This window comes from Apodemus sylvaticus, chromosome 6 (genome assembly GCF_947179515.1).
Source record: "Apodemus sylvaticus chromosome 6, mApoSyl1.1, whole genome shotgun sequence".
Classification (NCBI taxonomy): domain Eukaryota; kingdom Metazoa; phylum Chordata; class Mammalia; order Rodentia; family Muridae; genus Apodemus; species Apodemus sylvaticus.
Genome location: NC_067477.1, coordinates 36,405,182 through 36,418,462, shown reverse-complemented (window position 1 = coordinate 36,418,462; position 13,281 = coordinate 36,405,182). Strand labels below are relative to the sequence as shown.

Genomic DNA, 13,281 nt, shown 5'->3' with positions numbered 1-13,281 from the left:
CACCTTTGACGAGTTCTGCCTCTGTGATTTTAGTTTGCACTGACCGGAATGCTGCCTTTCCTAACTGGCTCTGTTTGAGCACCTTAGTAGAAGTAATATTTACGCTCTGAATTATGATAGTTCTATTTATATGTTGTAGTGTTTGACTACTGCCTTACTATATAGTTATTTGCATCCACGTTTGATTTTTTAATTTTTGATTGCCCGTGTACTCAGAAAGAGAATAAGAACCTTTTGTTTTGCCATTTCGTAGCATCTTATACCTTGCATGCTTGTAGAACTGCATGGCATGCCTCTCTTCAAGTCTCCTGTTGTTTCCAGTCTTGGTTTGTTGCCTTCTCACACCTGTGTTCAGTTCTATCATGGCTTGTCTTCTGATGGGTGACACAATCCCTACTTTCGTCCTTCTCTTTCTCTATAATTTGCACAGGAACTAGTGGTTCGTTTTCTCAAGCGAGCATCAAGTAACCTCCAGCACTCACTGAGGATGGTGTTACCAAGTCGGCGGTTGGCACTTCTGGAGCGCAGAAGAATTCTTGCCCACCAGCTAGGTGACTTTATCGTTGTGTACAACAAGGTGAGTGGGACAGGCCAGTCTGCCCTGCTCTGCTGTCTTGTCAGCACCGTCCCCTTCGTGGCTCTGTGAGCAGTCCAGCTTGACTGCAGTTGTGCTTGCCATTAGGGCCAGTGCCTATATGCAACTCCTAGGAAACTGCACGTTTCTTTTGCACTCCAGTATACCTGAGAAGGGTCTTGCTGTGTGTAACTGTATTGTAGTATAGTGTCTACAGACAATGGTGAGTGGACCATTTGAGAGTGAACTTATACTGTGATTTTGGAAGTGTTAGATTTTCTTCTCTGAGACGTTTGAAACAGGGATTTGATTTCACACCTAGATGATACACTATTTAATTAGAATTTTTCCAAAGTGTCTTATATCTAAGGTTCTAGTATCCATTTGAAAAAATATTTTCAGGAGAAAAAGTATGGCCACTATGTAACAGGAACAGTTGAGTCCTGGAAGTTGACATAGCTTTTCTGAAATTATATGGAAAGGCTAGGCTAGTCGCTGTGTCAGTACACTAACCTGTAGCCACAGTTTACCCTGTCATCTATTGAGAATTCTGTTGTCTTGCACAAGTCAGACTCAAGAGACTCTTCCAAGATTAGTCCTTCCTCTATGAATTGTAACAAAATATGGTGTCTGTTGTCCAGCCGCATTGTGAAGCTAGAATTATCATCCTGGTTAAAAGGATCTATCTCTCTATGAGCTATGTTAGTAGAAATTACATTCTGCCACTGTTACTTGGGAATTTCAAAACATTGCATGAAATGGTGATCAAAAGTAGCATTCAGATTTATAGGTGATGAAGTACAGCAAGAATTAAATGAAATCTTTACTGTAAGGCACCATTAACCTTACAAGTCTGGAAAATCAGGTGAAGTGCATTCATCAGGAGTCAGTTTGATTTTGTTGTTCTTCTCTGGGGTTGGAAATGGATAGGAAACAGAACAAATGGCTGAAAAGAAATCAAAGAAGAAACTCGAAGAAGAGGAAGAAGATGGAGTGAATGCAGAAAGCTTTCAGGAGTTTATCCGACAAGCAAGGTACAGATCCCCTTTGATGAGTAACATGTCCCTCTTCTCCTGAGTTGCCACTGAGTCCCCAGCAGCCCCTTGTTTCTGATACACAGATGTGAATGAACTCGCTCCCCAAGGGAGGGAGCGTCTTGCAGGCTTGGCCTCTCCATATCTCAGCCAGTTGTGTTGCTGTTGTCATGACTTCAGTTATCAAAACACTGCTGCGTGGTGTCTGGGCTGCAGCTCTAGACAGCCTTCAAAGCACACAGCCCTCAGAGTACCAAGAGCCTCTTAGAAATGGAAAGCTAGAGACTTCTAGCGTTTACCGAGTCCACATTTGTTCCTGACCTACTGATGCTGTGGAGATGACCAAATTTTACCCACATTTAGTAGGGTGAGGAATTGGCAGTTTCTCAACACTGTGAGGGTCATGCCCAATTTATACAAAACAGAACAAGTTTTTCATGCTTAGGGTTAACCTTGAGAAATTGATGATCTCTATGTTCAACTCTATTTTGATGTAAGCCACACCATTTGCTCACTGACATTGTATTTCCAAAGGAAGAGATAACAAAAACACTGAATTTTAACTTTGTAAAGACTCAGAATGAAGATGCTTTTTTAAACTAGAGAGTTGTCAGGATGGAGAGTTGATCCAGAGGTTAAAAGTATTGTCTGATTTTGCAGAAGGCCTGGGTTCTATTCTCTGTACCTACATGATGGCTCACAACCATCTCTTAACTCTCCTCCCAGGGATCTGACGCTCTCTTCTAACCTCTGAGGGAAATGGGTATGTATGTATGCATATGATGTACAGACAGACAGACAGATGACAAAGCAGCAATACACATAAAATAATAAAATCTAAAAAATCTTTCTTTTTCAAATTAGAGAGTTGTGCAGAAACCACTAAACTAAAGGTAAAAAGCAACTCTAAACCCCTTTAATTAGTGTGTAGTTGTCCAAGTTACAGTGGGTGTATATCACTAGAAAATCCATTACATTATTTGTGAAGTTAAGTTAGGTTGTGGCATATCAGTTACTAACAGTAAGGCCCTTGGTTAACCCCTTACAGAGCCCACCGTGGCCTCAGTGGCTTGTGTTGTAGGTGTGCAGCAAGCACAAACGTCATTTTGTAGGGTCTATCATTGTATACACTATTGTGTGGGTATTTTGAAGTTATGAGTAATATGTTTGAGAAAGCAGGTATAGAAAAGAAGCAAGAAACAGCTTCCTACTTATAAAAATACAAAAGCAAAGAAGGGCAAGATGGCTTCGTGGGTAGGGCGCTTGTCCTCAGCCAGAGACCTGAGTTCTGGTCCCAGAGCCTGTGTGTTAGAAGGAAAGATCTAAGTCCTGCAGGTTGCTCTCCAGGTGTGGGTGTTCTCACACCAAGTCAAGAAATAAATGAAAGAAATTAAAAGCAGAGAAGCAAAAAAGTAGATGACACCAAGAAAATAGTATCTATTTTTAAATAAAGGGTTAAAATAGAAAAATAGAAGGAAACAAACCTTAAACTTTAAAAATAGGAAACAGAAAAGAAAGAAAGGAAAGAAGGAATAAAGGAAACTTAACTGGATGCTAAATATAAACCATATATACTTTAAACTAATAAAGTGTTGGAGATGAAAATACATTGGGTCATATTTATTGATTGTAACGTAAGGGACAGTTGCTGGGAACTGTGGGCAGAAAAGGGTTTTTAACAAGTTAGGGCGGGTACATGGATTCCTTCAATGGGCTGACAAACTCAAATGCTGCAGGAAGGAGTCAGGGAGCCCTAAATGAGGAAGTGGGCAGAGGATGAGACAGGTACAGAGAGGCTTGTAGTTGGGCCAGCTATCCCTTGCCTTCCAGTATTCTGAGCATGCCAAATAAAACTCTGCCGGGGGGAAGCAGGGCCCACTGCAAGCCCAGCCGTAACTAGTTACTGGTTTCTAACGTGATGTATCTTGTGCTGCTTTACTCTGTGGAGACCTGAGGGCTTATTGAGATCCATAGAGGTGGCTTCCTGGGTTCTCATTTGTGTGTCCTGAAGACAGCTGGTGGGCTGCTTTACCTCCTTGAAAGCTACCTATGTGGAGTAATACCAAGCTCCAGGCATAGGAAAATGACTGTGAAAAGTGGCTGTACATGGCGCATCGTAACTTCTGAGCCCTTTGGCTAAGATCAAATGAAATCTGCATGTTATGTTTACTGGGAGTCCCCTTTAGACTCTCCTCTGTTTTCTCACACTTTCAACTTTATGGGTACCTATAACATAAGTAATTGCCTTAATTCAAAGTGTCCATCTAGTGCTGACTCATGCATTGTTCAGATAGTTAAGGATCTTTATTGTGATCACATGATATCTCCTTATTTCTGACACAGCCAATTAAAATAACTTGTAGATCTTCTAGGAAAGATACTTCAGCTATCTAGAAATGATGTAGATGCATTGCAAAGTACAGGCAGATGACAGTTGCTCTCTGTGGCTATGAATAAATCATTTTCTTATTGAGTTTTTTAGAGGTGCACCTCCTCCCTGCTATGTGTATGCTGGGGAGGAGGTGTTATAAAAATAGGTTGCTGTTAATCTTTTACCCAATCTGTGGTTTCAGTTCCTTACCAAGAGTATTGTGATTCAGTAAAACTTTCTGAAGGTGACTACTAACTACTTGAAATGTGCATGGTACAACTCTGGAAAAGAATCTTCTAATTTTATTTAATTTAAACTAAGTCTAAGAAGTTCCATGTAACTAATGGCTGCTGGATCAGATAGTACAGAAAATCTCTGTGTGTTAATAAAGCCTTGCCTTGGTCTCCATTTCCCAGTTGATTTCATTCATGCTCCATTTAAAACCATCTGTTCTCGAGGAGCGCTCGGCTTGTGCCCCTCACTTTCCCTCCCCTGCTTACTGTTTCCATAATGTCAAAAGATTTCCCAGAGCATCTTCCTGTGCTGACCATACTCTTTTCTTCATTTCAGTGAGGCTGAACTGGAAGAGGTGTTGACATTTTATACCCAAAAAAACAAGTCTGCCAGTGTCTTCCTGGGGACTCATTCTAAAAGTTCTAAGAACAACAGTAGTTACTCTGATAGTGGAGCAAAAGGTGGTAAGTATACCAGCTAATGAGTGAAAAATGCAAACAAGCAGAAAACGGAGCTGTGCAGAGAAGAATCAGGAATAAGTTTACTGCACATCAGTTTCCAGCAAGACTAAACTCTGCAGTGGGGCAGAGGCTGGGGGGCAAGCAGGCGGGACTCGACTTTATCTTTAAAGCAACAGAAGAGCATCCTTCATAGCTACATTTTCATCTTTCATGACAACATTGGGGTTTAGGGTTTTCTTTTCTTTTCATTTTGAAAACCTGATCTTTAAAGAACAGCTGTCTTCCTGTGTGCTTCCACACAGCATGTGCAGTAGATTCCATTTTCCAACTTCCTTACAGCTGAGAACAGGAGCTCTAGATGCTAAGCACTGCCTCCGGCTTCTTTCTCAGCACACAGGGTCCCGACTTCCTGCTGTCATCTGCTCAGTTCCAGGCTTTGCTCTTAGTTTCCATTCCTTGGCCCTTCGCTGTCCATGCCTCTCAGCACCCTTGGCATCTTGGATAAAGTGTTGTTGTTGTTGTGTGGGGTAGTCCTGTACCTAATGGGGTGACTGATAGTCTTGGTCCCAAGCCCTAGATGCTGTTGGTTTTCTCCAGGCATTGAGACATTCTTTGTGTTTCTGAAAGTTCTTACTACTAAGGAACACCAGTGGAATCCAAAGTAGACTACATTGTCTAGCTCCTGTTGTTATAAAAAAAAACAGCAACAATGTAGCAATCAGACATAGCTGCATCAGCAGGCTCTGTCTTTCAATGTAAGACTCCTTTCAAACCTGGATGCATGTAGGTATTTTATGTGTGTAAGTGTTTTACCTCATGTATGCATATATGTCTGTGGACCATGTGTGCCTGGTGACCATGGAGACCAGAAGAGGGCATCAGATTCCCTGGGTTATGAGCTGCCGTGTGGGTGTCTTCTGCAAGAATAGCCAGTATGCTTAAGACCACAAAACGGATGTCTCCAGTCAGTATTTTAAGTACTAGACTCAATCTCAAGGCTATCCCAGTCTAATGTGGAAATATTCAGGAAAATTGGTCATTTCAAATGTAAAATGAATTTCCCAAAGAAATGTGTATTTTGTTTTGTGTTTTTAGGGCTGGGGTTTGATCCCAGAGCCTCACAGTTCCCCCGCTGAGCCACAGCATCTCAGCCCAGAGTTGTAATCTTTGCTTAGGCTTTCCAGGAAGCTTCGCTCGCAGCAATTACTAAATCATAGTTTTCATAGTCCTCTCAAGCCCAGCTTCCTCTCAGAGCTTGTTTCTAAGTTCATACTCCACTGTCCATTCTTCTTTCTCATATTTTTCATATTTAGTGTTATCCCTTTGATAGCCGCTAGCACTTTAATCACTAGGGCTATCGAAGCTTTTGTGTTTATAAAGTATTGTCTGATGAATGGAGTTTATTGTGGAAGGGAGGCTGAGAAATTTTTGTGGTAAAGTTAGAGAAGGTTAGAGAACTCACCTGGTGAGTTGGGGCCCTCATGGGTATTCATGTGGCAGCTTATCCCTTAACAGTAATGGAGAAAACCCAGTAGCATGGACCAACAGCTCCTGTTAAATACAGATGGGTCATATCAAATCCTCAGATCTGGTTGGTTTTGTTTTGGTTTTGTGGTTTGGTTTTTGTTTGTTTGTTTGTTTTTGAGGTTGTTTTGTTTTATTTGGTTGGTTGGTTTAAGACAGGGTTTCTCTGCGTAGCCCTGGCTGTCCTGGAACTCACTCTGTAGACAAGTCTAACTTGCTTCTGTCTCCTGAGTGCTGGGATTAAGAGTATGCCCCCCTACCACGTGGCCCTTTAGATCTGTTTTTCAATAACGATTTTTATATTAGAAGATCAGTTCCTGCTTTTTCTATTGTATAAACCTAGAGATGGGTATGAAGGTTTCAAACAAGAAAAAAAAGCATTTGATAGTTTAATATCTGGGCTCATTTCATAGCTGACCAGGCAAATAGAAGCATTACCCCTCTGAGAGAAGCATTCATCCCTCTGAGAGGCTTGCTTGAGTTTTTAGATAAATCTTGCCCATGCCACATACTTAGGGACATTTTTCTAAGTATATGAATAACTTTGGACTGTTCTGTCTCAGAATTTTACAGTAGAGAAAAACAGCTACAGTGGAAACTGGTTTTATTGTTAAATATGATCAACTTGCCTCAGGTAAACTGAGACACATGTTGTCGGATAGTCAGATGGTACACCAACAGTCAGTGAGGCTGTGCTCGCGTCTCACAGTGCCACTCTTGTGCATGTGTGTTAACTTGGCTCCAGCAGGTCCTGCCAGCCACTGTGATCTCCATTTCCCATCCCCTGCCATAGACTGGAGTCCTGGTAGAAGCACCTGAGTTCTCTTATTTTAGTTTCCATGCATGTCCTAGCTGGGTCACAGTCAATAGATTCCTGCCTTGGGTTTGAGTGAGATGGAGCTGGTGCTGGGAGTCATGGGGAGTCACTCAGTCAGCTGCACACTCCAGAAGTTACGGTCCTTAAAAGGTCGTAGTGGGATGGGCAGTGTTTCCCAGATTGATTAACATTTATGTTTCATGTTAATTATTTTGATTATTAAAAGCGCCTAAGGCAGTATTTTTTATTTCAGATCACCCCGAGACAATACAAGAAGTGAAAATAAAGCAACCCAAACAGCAACAGGCAACAGAAATTCACTCCGATAAATTATCTCGTGAGTGCTTGAAACACACATTGCTCTCTGATATACCTCTAAAAGAAAATCAGTCCTCAGGTGTGCAATATTAAGAGTGCATGGGGCATTGTCACCCGGGGAAGTTTCTTCTTGTTCTTCCCTTTCCCTTAGAATGTTCTCCTGACTGTATGTAACTTATTTTCCTTCAAAAGCATTTTCCATTTTCTTTAGAAGTTTTGAGCCCTTGCTTCTTCCCCAGAGGCTGACGAATTAGCTACTCCTGTAGAGGGGGTTTTTCCTGCTCTGCTTTCTGGGGAAGGCTCAACTCAAGCTTTTAGAAAGGGATAAAAATAAAGTAAAAATTTTGTTATCAGGCTGTCTCTGGTAAGCAAAATTTATTAAGTTCAAGGTGAATACTCACTAAAGTCTGCATGATTTCTGTCTCATGTTAACATTATTTTGATGTTCTAAAATGTTTATATGTCATAGAGATTGTATGTTTATTTTTCCCCAAAATGACCTGTTCTTTTGTTTTGTTTTGTTTTGTTTTGTTTTTGTTTTAATAGGATTTACCACCTCAGCAGGAAAAGAGGCTAAACTAGTGTATACCAATTGTTCTTCTTTCTCGGGCCCTGCTGCTGTGCTTCTGCAGAGACTCCCCAGCACCCATCTGTCATCTATCATCACAACCTCTGCCCTTTCCTCAGGCCCTGGCCACCATAATTCTTTATCTCAAATTTCTCCAGCCATCCCCAGCATGCCTCACCAGTCAGCACTTTTACTGAACCCCGTCCCTGACAATGCCTCTCCTGCGATGCACCCTGGGACCCAGAACGTGAGCCCCGCTGGGCTGCCGCGCTGTCGATCAGGCAGCTACACCATTGGCCCCTTTTCCTCTTTCCAAAGTGCCGCACACATCTATAGCCAGAAACTGTCTCGTCCCTCGTCAGCAAAGGCAGGTGAGTGAGAAAGTGAAGCCTGACCGACTGACCGACTGACTGCCTGTCAGCTGTTCCTAGCCCCATGGAGCAGAGCGCCTCTTGGCCTTTGCCTTCTCTTTCGCTACCTTCTGCTGTGACTAAAGAAGGGTCTTTGCATTTTGTCCACTAACATTCTTTCACTGATACAGAATGAAACCAGGCTGCTTTTAGGTTCCAAAAAAAAAAAGAGATGAAAAGGGCAGGGCATATAGACTCCTACTGCAGACCGCCATTGGCCTAGGAAGTTACTCTGCATTTTTTCTGATTTAAGTAGTTATTCCTGACATCAGACAACTTAAAAATGACCTGACCAAAGAATGTGTCAGATAGGACATTTAATTATAAATTAAGTAGACCCATATTGTCAGTCAAGTTTTCTTCTTATTTATTTTATAATGTTGAGAATTGAGCCCAGGACCTTACATGTGTTAAGCAACTGTCCTAGCAGGGAGCTGCATCTCCAGCCCACTTTCTCATGACAGCTTTATTTAGATAATAACTCCTACTTGGAAACTTGGTTATTTCATGTAAACTCAGTGGTTTTAAAGTTATGTTCATAGACATGTATAATAGACACCAACTACCTAGCTTCAGAACACTTTCTTTTCACCTTAAAGAAATTCCAAATCTCTTAGCAGTCATCTGCTTCTCTTCCTCCTAGCCCCTGGCAACCATTGGTATCATTCTTTTTCTACAGATTTGATTATTCTGGAAATTTCACATAGCTAGAATTATTTAATAAGTGGTTTTTGTGATTGGCTTCTTTCACATAGTGTCCTGTTTTTCAGATTGATGTGTGTTATATAGCATGTGTCACGCTTAACACTTCCTAAATAGCTGGATGGCGTTCTGTTGTATGGCTGTACAGCATTTGTTTTTTTCTGTTTGTCAGATGGTGGACAAATGTTTCTTCCCCACTTTGGCCCATTATGAATAGTGGTGCTATAAGCAGTGCTGCAGTGTTTACTTGTGGACATAATTTTTGTTTTTTAGGGTATATAGATAGAATAGAATTGCTAGGTGACATGGTAAGTTTCATGAGTCCTCATTTTGATCAAGCATGTCCTTGCTAACATTTAATTTTACCCATTTTAAAAGGTTTGAGTTAGAATCTGTCTGTCTGTCTGTCTGTCTGTCTGTCTATCTATCTATCTTTCTACCTATCTATCTATCTATCTATCTATCTATCTATCTATCATCTATTTATTTTATAAAAGGGTTATGATTGGCATTTCCTTAACAGCTAAAGATGTTTTGATTTTTTGCATGCCTTTCGAGTATTTGTATATTTTTAGGGGAAATGTCTATTTGATTTCTCTGTTAGTTTTTAAGTTGAGGTATATTTTTATCATTGAGTTGTGTTCTTTATGTATTCTCCATACAAGTCCTTCATCGGGGTAATTGCCTTAGAAATAGTTTTTCTCTATCAGCTATTTTTATTTTCTTCAGGCATAGAAGTTTTAAGTTTTGATGAAGTTCAATTTTCCTATTTTTTCTTTTGTTGCTTCTATTTTTTTCTACATCTGAAAACATATTATTTAACCCAAATCCATAAAGATTTCCTTATATTTTTTCCTGAGAGTTTCACGTTAGGTCTCGCATTTAGGACTTTTGTCCATTCTCAGTTACTTATTGTGTGAGATAATGTAGGTGTTTAACTTTATTCTTCTGCAGATAGATATTCAGTTTTTTCCAGGACCAGTTATTTAAAAATGATATTTTCTTACTGTATTACCTTGTATTATGCTTGCCAAAGATCAATTATCTGCAAATGTAAAAGATATATTTCTGGAGTCTCAGTTCTATTCCTATTGATTTTTTTCTATCTGTCTTACACAAGTATGACATTGTCTTGCTGTAGCATTATATTAAGTCTTTAAATCACCAAAATTTTTAAAAAATTGTTTAGGTTTTTCTGGGTTTCTTACATTTCCATGAGAACTGTGTGATTCTGTATTTTTAAAAAAAGATCCACGGAACATTAATCAATATGATGAATCATTTTGGCTAGTATTTTAACATTGGTTGAGATTTTAAACAATTTAGTAATGCCCATGTTCAAAATGAGTTATAAGCCACATTTTATAAATAACTACTCTTGGCCGGGCGTTGGTGGCGCATGCCTTTAATCCCAGCACTTGCTTATGATATAGAACATAACTGACTTTTATAAGTATGTTATTGAGTAGATATTTTCTCTATTTATTAGGTGCATAGTCCTACATATGATCAAGAGACAAACTTAGCATTCTATTCAAATCATCTTTTTAAAAATTACATTTATACATAAGTAAACAAGGAGGCAGAGGCAGGCAGATTTCGGAGGGGGGGGGGAACCTACTCTTAGTCATTTATGGTGGTGCATGCCTTTAATCTCAGCACTCAAGAGGCAGTGGCATGTGAGTTTCTGAGTTCAAGGTCCACTTGGTCTACACAGTAAGTTCTAGGCCAGGCAGGGTTATCTAGTATCCTTTTCTTTAAAAGGGATCAGGGGTGGACAGCAAGATGACTCAGTGGCTAAAGGCACTTGCCACCAAGCTGACAATCTTGAGTTCTATCTCTGAGATATACCTGATAGGGTAAAAAAGACCCGATTGCAAGTTGTCCACACTTACTGTGTTCCCTGTTTACTTATGCATAAATGTAATTTTTAAAAGATGATTTGAACAGAATGCTAAGTTTGTCTTTTGATCATATGTAGTCCTAACTATGCACCCAATAAATAGAGAAAATATCTACCCAATAACATACTTATAAAAGTCAGTTATGTTCTATATCATAAGCAAGGAGAAAAAGTTTAAGACTTAGAATCTTATAGTATCATTCTTTGCCCACACCACACAATTAAGCTAAAAGTCAATAACCAAGGGATCTAGTTTATTAAAAAAATCTCCATATATTTCAAAATCAGAAGTGGGAAAAGAAATCTTATTGTAAAGAAAATCACTATTCTAGATCTGAGTAGCAGGCTGCACATCTTGGTGTGTGTGTAAGAATGAAACAACAGTGATCTCCATCTAAGGAGAGAGCTACGCAAACCCACGCAGGTCAGAAGGAGAGCAGGGTGCAAAGCCACTGTGGGCTTCTCTAATAAAGTAGAGAAGCACTTGTTAAGTCTGAAGAAGAGAGAGATGTCAGGAACATTATACAAGTAACGAGGAGAACACAAGATGCATAGATGAGAAAAAATAGGGTTTCATCAACAACTTAATTTTTCCTAAATTGAGATGGACAAACTTCATTTAAAGTATAGCATGTAAAATTGACTCAGAACCATGAGGAAAGCCGGAATAGTCCTATTTGTTTAAATCATTGGTATAGTACTTAAAATTCTTCTCTGAAAGAAATCATCAGGCCCAGATAATTTGGTAGGTAATTTCTAGTGCTCTTTCTAGAAGTAGATAATTCTAATATTAAAAATTACAAGAAATAGAAAAATACTCTGACCATTTTGCGTAACTAGATTTGTCTTGAAAACCAAATTAGTAATAAAAAGGAAAATTACCAGCTTCGTTTATAAATGTAAATGCAAAATTTCTAATCAAAATAAAAGCCTGCCAAATCCAGCTGCATCTGAAAGGTGGTGTGTACTGCAAGCAAAGTCTCTTCAAGGATTGTAGGCGTGACCTGCCAGCACCCCTGCCGCAGTGACAGACTGAAGAAAAAAAGGCATTCACGACATCATTACAAATTCAGAAAAAGTAAACTCCAAACTCACTCTTGTAATGTTTCTGAATACTGGAAAGAGAAGGCCCCTGTTAACCTGAAAAGAGCTTGTCAGCCCCGGAGCTACAGATGGGTCAGTCTAAATGAGGAGATGCGGACTGTGAGCCTGATGCTTACATCATGGGCAAGGCGAGCATGCTCACTAATGTTGCTGCTGTTCAGCATTTCACTGGAAGTCAGAACCAGCATAAAAGATTAAAAACATAAATAAAACTGAGGCGATAAAATTTAATTGCAGGTAACATTCTGACCATGTAGAAAACATAAAATGAGCTCTAGGTACATTTTGGGAAAAAACTTTTCAGCTGTATAGTATCTAAAAACAGTTATTTCATTTGAAAATATATGTAATAAAAAAGAGAATACAAAGTTTGGTGAGTGATGAAAGGGAATTAGGAGAGAATGTTAATATAATCAACATAATGAAAATGTATTGTATGAAAGTCTCAGAGAATAAATAAAAGTTTAATAATGGTAGGTTCTGTTATATATACTTTAACAGTTGAAACCCACTGAGTCCAGTTTGTGGTGCCTATATACTCTTGGGAATGTGGGCATCCAAACAAAAATGGTCAACCTACCAGAGGTCATCCATGCTCCACAGTTTAAATTCCTTGGTACTAATTATACACAGCATTTTAATCCATTATCACCCATTAAACAGTTTTTTTAAAAGCATGTTGGACAGTAGCATAAAACTATGAGCTACCCCAGGAAAAGTTTAGAAAAGGCTTTATAAAATGTCAAAGCCTTCAGAGAAAACCCAAGTCAGTGGACAAATATGATGTGTGTGGGCTTAGGAAGGAAGCTTCAGGTCTTAGTCATCAAACTGGGTTCAAAAGTTCACTCAGAAAACCCCAGCAAGTTTACTGTCTCATTCGATAAGCCAGCTCTAAGTGGTAAGAGAAAGGAGGACTGGGGACTTCTCCAGCTCTTGTTAAGACTTATGTAACTTCTGTAAAGGTAAGAAAGCATGGTATTTGCAAAAGCACAGAATGGCCATAGGAACATAGGAGAAAGTTAAGGAAGAATGCTAAGAACAGCAGCACAGTTGGTGGCGTTGTTCATCAGAAGGAAAGGGTCTTTCTCCCTCATACACGACGCCATATGGCAGGTAAGAGCAGACCCCTGCCGTGCCCGGATATAAAAATAAATTTCAGTTGTCAGTGGTGACACCCACACTTGGCTGTGTAGGTAGGAGTATCATGAGTTCAGGAGGCCGGCCTGGGCAATATAGTAAGATCCTGTTTCAAAAACAAAAA

General features: G+C 39.7%; 1 protein-coding gene across 12 annotated transcripts in view; it reads left to right on the top strand.

Moving 5' to 3' along the window:
• Positions 1 to 13,281, top strand: part of Ttll5 (tubulin tyrosine ligase like 5) — a 221,247-nt gene that overhangs the window by 100,357 nt on the left and 107,609 nt on the right. For 9 of the 12 annotated variants that reach the window (XM_052185375.1, XM_052185370.1, XM_052185379.1 and 6 more), the window contains 5 exons: positions 431 to 577; positions 1,505 to 1,608; positions 4,550 to 4,677; positions 7,269 to 7,412; positions 7,880 to 8,272. In XM_052185375.1, coding sequence (XP_052041335.1) covers positions 431 to 577; positions 1,505 to 1,608; positions 4,550 to 4,677; positions 7,269 to 7,412; positions 7,880 to 8,272 — 916 coding nt within the window. The remainder of the gene's footprint in view (positions 1 to 430; positions 578 to 1,504; positions 1,609 to 4,549; positions 4,678 to 7,268; positions 7,413 to 7,879; positions 8,273 to 13,281) is intronic. The other 3 variants (XM_052185371.1, XM_052185377.1, XM_052185376.1) reach the window with 1 other exon arrangement.